General features: G+C 33.1%; 1 protein-coding gene across 1 annotated transcript; it reads left to right on the plus strand.

Annotated features, from left to right (window-relative positions):
• Positions 1-4492: 4492 nt before the first annotated feature.
• On the plus strand, positions 4493-9222 carry IAPP (islet amyloid polypeptide). Its single transcript, XM_069491509.1, has 2 exons — positions 4493-4572; positions 9054-9222. Exons 1-2 carry the CDS (start codon positions 4493-4495, stop codon positions 9220-9222), a joined length of 249 nt encoding a protein of 82 aa, XP_069347610.1.
• Positions 9223-9509: the final 287 nt, after the last annotated feature.

Genomic DNA, 9509 nt, shown 5'->3' on the forward strand with positions numbered 1-9509 from the left:
AGCAGTGATTCCAGCAATTATCACCAACAACTACTGCAACCAGTAGTCACGAGGGTGAAAGGCTGATGGAGAACTCAGAGTGGACAATCTGGCTGCCATCTGAACTTGCTGATCATTCTTAATATCATAAAAGAGATTTCATGAGGTATTATGTGTCCCTGATATAATGCAATAGAAAATAAACAGCATCACGTGAGAAATATTCTTGCCAAAATAATGGAACCTGAATCAGATCACACCTCTAGATCAAACTACCACTATAGAGGAAATGCAAGTGAGAAAGGAACACATTAAATGGTACCACAACTACACCATCAGCAAAATCCAGGATATCAGAAATTCTACACAATAAATGACCTAACTTCTTTAATAAATCAATGGTAAGAAAAAGAAAGAAGAGAAAGTTATATATTAAAAGGATCACAAGAGACAGAGCAACCAAATGCAAACTTGTTTAGATCCCGAGTCCAGAAAACTAGTAAAAAAAATTTTCTAGACTACTGGAAAATGTGAACACTGAATAAATTATTTAATGATATTAAGGAATTCCTGTACATTTTATATTTAAGTGTGATAATTGTTTCATAGTTATGTTGTATAAAGTGTCCTTATCATTGATAGGTATAACACTGAAAATGTACATAAAATTATATGATCTCTAGGATTTGTTTTAAATAATGCAGTGTAGGGTGGGAAGAAAGTGGATAGGAATATGGAGGAAACATGATAGATTATGTGTTGATAATTGTTGAAATATATTTGAAAGTTCCTATAACAAAAAGTTTAGAATGTAAAGACAAAAGTTATACACCTGATATTTATTTTAGAAGGGTGATAGAGAAGAAAAGTGAGGATGGGTGTTAAGTGCTGAATTGTCATCCTCTAATATAGGATATCAACATACAACACTTAAAACTGATAAATCAAGAGTATCCAGAGAAGTAAATATTTTTGAAACGTAGAGAAATAGCTGAAATAGTTAAAATTAAGTACCTGTGGAGAACAAAATTCAGAGGTAGGTGGAAATGAGGCAAGGGGCAACTGTTTTTATTATTAGTCTTGTAATACTGTTTGACTTTTTAAAACTATAAACACATACAAATTTGATAAAAAATCAAAATTATTTTTGAAAAAATATACAAAACATCTTTTACTTTTAAAAATTCGACAAGAAGCCTGTAATCCATATTATGAATTATATCCTATCCTCAATCCCCTGTCATGTGTCCCCCTTACCTAATTAATTGTCAAACCATTGTTATGATTCTGAATATGACGTGAACTCATTTACTTCTCTAACTCCTCTGCCATCACCCTGGTCTAAGGATTCAGGTTCTCCTATCTGGAATGCCAATCCTAATAGATTTCCTGTCTTCACTTTTGCCCCTCTCTGAGCCATCCCACACACCACAGTCAGACTGATGTCTTAAAGATGCAAAGCAGAGCATTTCACAGAACTTCAGGAGCTTCATGTTGTCACCTGAATAAGCCCCAAGGTCCTTAACACAGCCCTTAGCACCCCGCACCTTCAGGCTCCTGCTTATGCCTCCTTTGTCAAATCACTTTTGTCTTCATTTATTTGAATTTGCAGGTGCTCTCTGGCTGGTCTTAAACACTTCCCCTTCTCTCTTTCTTTCTTTAGCTCTTATGCCTTGTAATTCAATATAAATGTCATCATTTTTCTTTCTCACACCACCGTATTATTTTTCTCCACAGCACTTACCACTTGTAATTAATTGCGTATTTATTTGGTCACTTGCTTACTCTGTTTCTTCCACAGACTCTAAGATGCATGAGAACAAGGATGAGCTTTGTTCACTCTTCTATGTCGAGCACCTAGAAGAATCCCTACTACCAAGTAGATCCTCAATAAGTATTTACTGAGTCAATGAATAAATGGAATGTACTACAGGACAGTTTTTCTCAGGCTGTGGTGTGCATGCAATCCGTGGGGAAAATCCTTTTTTAAATGCAGATTCTGATTCAATGGATCTGAGGTGGAGCTTGCTATTCTGCATTTCTAACAAGCTCCCAGGGGATACCAAAGCTGCCAGCACACTTTAGCAAGGTTAGAAGATATACAAAGATAAGTGACAGTGATGCATGTCCTTCAGGAGGGAATGTATGACCTGGTAATGGAGTTGTCACATAAAGAGGATCTAAATCTCCACATACTATTAATATCTTCATTTTCCTTAGGACTATAGGAAGCAGGTGAAACCTGAAGCCATTTGAGCTTGAGGTAGATGTTGACCTTACTAAACATTACACAAAAGACCAACATAAGGCCACATCTGGCTATAACAAAATCATTCAAGGTGTTATAACAAGATATACAACTCAGAGAAAGCAATTGGTAATTGAGAATACGGGAAAAGAGATCCTTTTTAACAAAGATACAAATATCCTGCAACAGACATGAGAATTTGAATTCCACTCTGCTCCTCAGTAGCTTTGTAACCTCAAGCAAGTCACTTATATTCTCTGAATCTCAGTTTTATCATCTATAAATTGGGGCAAATGATACCCACCTTAGAGGTATGAAGATGAAGTGAAGTATCACACATCATTTAAATAAAAGTGCCTGACATACGGTAGTCCTTTAAAAATGTTAGGTCTTCCTGCTCCTTTCTTAGGTAGAACAGTTTCCTTATAACATTAATTTCCCAGAGAGTGAGCAAGAATACATTTTTAAATATTATGTTTGGCACCCTTAACATCTCAGAAAAGTTATGAAAATAAAATAAATAAATAAATATGTAGGTTAGAGGTAGACATTTTGGTCTAAATGAACACTAGACCATGAATCAGAAAAGCTTAGCTTGGGGCCAGGATTTAGCACTAAGTAAATGTTTGATGTTGGACAGTATTTAATATCTCTGGGCCTATATATCATTTCTAAATCACTGTATTCACTGTGCAAAACACATTACATTCTTACAGGAAGTCCATTATCCGTCCAAATCCTATTTTATTTTATTTTTTTTAGAGGATATCAGTAAATTTTACAGAATCATTAAAATTATAGAATCATTGAATAATTAGAACAAGGATTGGAAACAAGTTGTTTTCTTTCCTCCTGAAATCTCTACCAAATACCCTCAAACTATGTTACTAAGCTTGTAAGAAGTATATGAAATCAATGAACTTTCTTACTTAGAGAATTCCAACAGACGTGCACATTTTCACTGATAGTTGAAGTTTCTTTTAGTTGCTATAAATGACATTAAGTTGTTATACTGTAGACTATAACAAATAAATTTTAAAAATATAAGAAAAAGGAAAGAACAATTTGGAGAAAATGAATAAAAACAAATTATTTTAAAAGAGAAGCCAGAGAGCACTGTGCCCAGCCACCCCATTCATCATTTTCTCATGAAGTTAAAGAGAAAAGAATATCAGTTCTTTCAAAATAATTGTGATATTTCTAAGTAATAATTAATGGGAAAGTCTTCAAAAGTTGCTTGACCACATAGAGTTTTGTATCTCTATTTAAATGCTGACAAATAAATTTCTGGATGTCAAATTATTGTTTTTATGCCTTTAATCCTCCCCCCTCAATTCACTGTAAATGGCTTTTGATTTCTGCTTTATGTCCTTTTTTATACATCTTGCCTTTATGTCTCAATTTAGTTATGTTCATGAGATTAAGCCATTGGGGTCATTTGAATTTAGGTATACCTCCTCAAAATCTCCGGCATCTCTCTGCATATACTCGCATTTGTTGTTATTCTTCATCACTTCTTTTTATCAATTCCTTACTGTAACAGACATCTAATTCTTGAAGATTCACTTGTGTCTTGCAAGATGGCAAATTCAAACATCTGCTGTGTATGACACACCATTAACTGCACAAAGACACTCTGCATTTGCTACGTTAATATTTACTGATGTGTTAATGTAATAATAACCCATCTGCTTTTGCTGTCTATGAGGCACTTTCTATCTATAGGGATGGAAATTGATGACAGAGTCTCTCTGAGCTGCCTGAGGTCAGAGCTGAGAAAGGTGTGAAGGGTATATAAGAGCTGGATTACTAGTTAGGAAATGAGAGGGGAAACACTCCAGTTGATGCAAGCTTGAGCTCTTTTCCTGAAGCTGTCTTGCTATCAAAGGCATTTGCTGATATTCCTGACACTAAAACACTAGGTAAAGAATTTCCTATTTCTGGGAAAGCATTATTTATTTAGGGAAAAGCAAACTTGATGTTAATTATATGGTTTATTTGAAAGAAAGCCTAAAGGGATAATGTATTATAATATCAATTTTCTGTTTGTTTAAAGAAGGAAATTGGGAGAGTAAAAATTGAGAAGATATTTGAAAATTGAAGGGTATTAAGGGACTATATCAATAAAAATGTTGAGCCCTATAAATTATGTTTTAAGATTTTTTTTTTTAAAAAAGGCTCTAATTTAAAATTACATCAGTTAAAACTATAAGAAATATCTTGATTTCAGTGCTGGATTATTCTTTTCAGAAAATTGGAGAAGCAATGTGCATCCTTAAGCTGCCAGTAGTTCTCATTGTGCTCCCTGCTGTATTAAACCATCTGAAAGCTACTCCCCTTGAAAGGTTAGTAATTTTAAAATCCTGTTTTTTTTATAAAGTATGGGAAAATTAGAATTACATACTGCTACATAACTAATAGCACTTGTGCCATTAGATTTCTGACTAAATCATGCTTAAGCATGATTCCAGTTTTCCCAAGAAATATGCTATTGGAACTTAGAGGTGCAAAGCCAAAACATGAAGCAGGAAAAACCAAAAGGTAGTAATTTCTACTCTATTAACCCGACACTGAAACAAACTGGAGAAACTTAAGTAAAGCATATATTTTATATCATGTGCAATTTTATTGTGTCTTTATATAGACTTTTGTTTTCCTCAAAGGGTTCTGGGAATATGCAAAACTTTTATATCTTCTGGAAATTGAAATGTATAGAAATAATCAGGGGAAAAAATTAAAGTTTTTAAGAAGTTAAATTTTAAAAAACTAGTTTAAAAGTCATTTGCTGTTTGTTAGGAGATTCGTTCTATATCATTAGCAATTTTGTTAATTAGACAGAATTATAAAAAGCTATTCTTCATGAGAGAACTCCTTAGCTGCTATAAGTGTAACTTAACACTACTTGAAGTTATTTTCAGTAGGTAGCATGTGCGTCGGGATTTCCTAGGAATGTTTATTATGAAAGATTTCATGTCTTTTAAATGGTAATTTTAAGGAAGTGTAAAAACTATGTCAGATTAAACCGTCAGCAGTTAATTATAACTTTCAAATGGAAACTCTTTAAAACTGTAATTCTCCATTTATTTACAAAATTCTTAAATTTAAATCCGTGCATATGTCATAAATAATATAATGAAGATTTTTTTGTGCCTAAATCAGTTTTGCTCCATATAGTTTTATGGGACTGAACTTTCATTCTTTGACACCAAGGAGAATTAAGTTTACCTTTGAAAAGAGTGTGCTTTAAGTCCTGTTAGAACTCTTCTCATTAGAATGATAATCTTGCCTCTGTTAACCTCTGAGTGCTTTTTGTTGCGGTGGAGGCCCATAGCAATATGTGAAAATTTCTACAACATCTAAATATAATAAATAGCTGGAACCATCATCAGATGTTCTTTGTCATTTCAGGGCTTATGTAGTTTACAAGATGTTCTTCTCAGAACTGACTGTAATCTTCAATTGGCTTTTTCATGGATAAAAGTAACTTTAAAACTGACATGAAATTTCTGATAAGCAAAACAATCGGATGATGATGGGAAAATTAGCAGTATTACCTAGAATGTCTGTCTATATCTTGATCTTTTCTTTCATTAGACATAGACATTTGCTAAGCACATTTACCCAGTGTGTCTTTGTGGATCTTTGCCTATTATGAGGTGAACTTCACTTAGAAATAGAACAATAAATATACACCATTACTTATGAAATTATTTTCATGCTACTCTCACAAACTTTTATTTTGAATTGTCATTAGAAATACTTAAAAACATTTCTTCAATTGCTTTTTAATGTGTTTCCTGAAATTAGTATGTTTGGTCATTTTTTTAAAGGAGGGTATGGTTTATCCTCGTGAACTATTAAATCAAGTAATATCCTATAAATTTCACAAAAAGCTAAGAAAACCTATGTAGACAACGTCTCAAATTTTAAACTCCTTTTAAAAATAAATCTAACATAGATTTATGTCATTTCCCTCATAAAATTCAGTCACCTCATTGGAGATTTTTTTTCAACTTTTACATATGTACGAGATGGGATTAAGGGGTAAGGAACTGACTTTACAAACCATATCAAAAATGGTTACATTATTTTATGCTCATGACTAAAGCAAAAGGATCATGTACTTTCCCACCACCTTTTTTACACTCTGTTGTAAATATCTGCCTGGCAGGTAATCAGAAAGTAGTTAATAATATAATTATATGGGTGCCAAGCTATAATCACTATGCTCTCCTTGTAGGAGTCCACACTTCCCCACAGATGAATGTTAAGATCTGGGAGCAGGGACCCATTTTTAAACCATTTTTAAAAATCTTGAGAGACATTAAAAGGAGACAATTTAAGACTTACAGTTTTGCTTATTGTTATTGCTTAAGCTCTCTTAAAGTCAAGATTTCCACGTGCACGTGTGCCGGCAAGAAGTCCACAGCTTTAATGTTTGCTGCTGGGTGGGTAGGCAGCAACATTGTCCAGGTCATCAATGAGGAAAAATGCCTGCAAGGGGGGGTGTGATGCCTTTCACCAACCATTGCAGCCATCTTGTCCCATTCTAATGATTGTTGGGGATGGAATCTTATACGTGCTCAATAGTATATTTAGATGAAAAGTCCTGTTTAGAAAAATAATTTCACAATTATGAAACAAACATAAAAGCTCTTACAATTTCTTTTAAATAGAATGATGACCTTTTTAGCTAACTCAAATAACATTTGACTTAGAATAATTTTAAATCCTAGTACTGAGCTGCCAACCAATTATCAAAGTATCACTCAGCAAGTAGCATATTGTGTATTTCTTTCACACTCTGTTCCAGTCATTTGTTAAACATATGCTGGAACAGATATCCTCTTTGAACCTTCTCAATTTGACCCATAATTTCCTCTATTGCTTTAAATTTATTAGTTTTAGGTGTTTGGGTCAAATTCCAATTCTTGCTGTTTTTCAGGAAAAGTTTGCCTGTTAAAATTTAATGTCCAGTGTATAGAATTACTGGTTCAACCCTTAAAGGCATTAAATCGTTTTTTTCAAAGTGCACACTGGTCATGTTTACTACGCCTTCAACGAGAAATAATTGAGCAGATAGTGTAAATAAGAATGATACAGACCAAATAATTAGGTCCCACAATGGGTTTTCTTTGCCTGAATAATCAGTTTGTCAGCATACACTTACACTCAACAAATATCCAGTTCACCTGATGCTGTAAGAAGAATTTTCTGTATTTGGGAGGAAATATGGGAGTAGAAAAGTAAAAAAAAAAAATTTTAAGTTTCACATGAAATTTTAACACATTTACTCTTAGACTATTTCTGTATATATAGAGAGAAAATGAAATACTCCCACACAAAGTAAATACACTGAGATAAATCCCTCGCATTTAGCCCCAGTGGTGTGTATCTACTGGCTTCTGTACATTGAGTTTTTAGCCTCACAACTGACCACTTTCCACTTTACATTTATCCTAATTTTCACCAATATTTTGATTTCTATGAAGGTGAAAACTAAAACATTTCCCTAACTTTCCTAATAATCAGCAAAAAGGAAGCAATGCTATTATTCTGTATCCACTTCCAATGCCATTTTGAAAGCACATTGAAAAAAAGGCAGTACAAAAATATAGAGTTGATATACATAATTTTTTAAAATAGAAAAGTAAGTTAAAATTCAAATGAATTATTTAATTCATGGTGATGATTTCTGACTTATCTATAACATTATTATGCACTTGTTCCAGATGGCTAAAAATGTGGTCAATATTAATATCATTGATATAAAAAGTCTTTTGGTTCAACATTTAACCTAGTCCTATTATTAAAATTGTTAAATGCATAGGATCCAAGCAGATGGCAGGAAAATGGTAATGTTCATGTAGTTATGCTAGGAGTAAGAGAACTTTCACACTGCCCGAACAGATGGCACATCTGATTCCTCTTGAGACTTTATAATACCTGACATTCTCTCTTTTTTATTTTATTTTATTGTAGTAAGAACAATTAATATGAGACCTACCCTCTTAACATATTTTTAAGCATACAATACATTATTGTTGATTATAGGCACAATGCTGTACGGCACATTTCTAGAGCTTGTTCATTTTGCTTAACTGAAACTTTATGCCCATTGTCTAGTAACTGCCCATTTCCCCTGCCCCCATCCCGTGGTAACCACCATCTCACTCTTTGAATCATGAATTTGACAATTTTGAATACGTTATATAGGTGGAATCAGGCAGTATTTGTCTTTCTGTGACTGTCTTACTTCACTTAGCATATTATCTTCAAGGTTCATCCATGTGGTTGCATATCACAGAATTTCCTTCTGACATTTCTTTCTTAACACTCCCGAATCAATGATCTCAAGGAACTTAACAAAAATTGACTACTACTGCTTAATTCTTGTTGGAAAGATGTGAGAAATGACCATCTTTTTAATTTCTACATATTTCAGGTTATGTAAAAATTTTACATTCTAAATACTTTTTATATAATGAAAAATAAATTCATCAACTAGACTTAAAATAACACAGGACAAAGACACATTATTATTATTATCTGTAATGTATTAGGAATTTCCCAAACAAGGAATTGTATTGGAAAATACAACGTTAACTATTATGGAAGATGTTATATGAGTTCTTAGTCAAAAATGATTCTGTTGCTTCTTCAAGGTGTCAAAACAATCTGCAAAAAATCTGCAAACCAAACACTGAGTTACTTATGTGAAAATGTTTCCTTTAGTTTTCATCAATATGAGATATTTGGTGTCATATGGGTGTATCCAATCCCGTTTTTAAGTCTCTAACCTTTCATATTTGTTCAACATTACCAGTCGTCAGGTGGAAAAACGGACATGCAACACTGCTACGTGTGCAACACAACACCTGGCAAATTTTTTAGTTCATTCCAGTAACAACTTTGGTGCCGTTCACTCACCTACCAATGTGGGATCCAATACATATGGCAAGAAGAATGCAGTTCAAGTGTTAAAGAACCATTGAATTACTTACCCCTTTAGAGGTCAAGGTACCTTTATAGTTCTCATTGTTTCATGTTCAAATACAATGGTGATTTCCTGTATAATTTAACTGCCTTTTTCATTTCTCATGTGAATATGTGGGTCTGTATATCCCATGTGTGTTACTAGTACATACACATTGTCAAAGAATTGTTTCAAATGTAGTACTAATTAAGATCCCATAATAAAAAGACAACGTCTTTTAAAATAAAATGTTCTTGCTATGGATTTTTACTTTAAGAACAAAAAAGTCATTTTCTTGGCTTATAT

This window comes from Eulemur rufifrons, chromosome 16 (genome assembly GCF_041146395.1).
Source record: "Eulemur rufifrons isolate Redbay chromosome 16, OSU_ERuf_1, whole genome shotgun sequence".
NCBI classification, from domain to species: domain Eukaryota; kingdom Metazoa; phylum Chordata; class Mammalia; order Primates; family Lemuridae; genus Eulemur; species Eulemur rufifrons.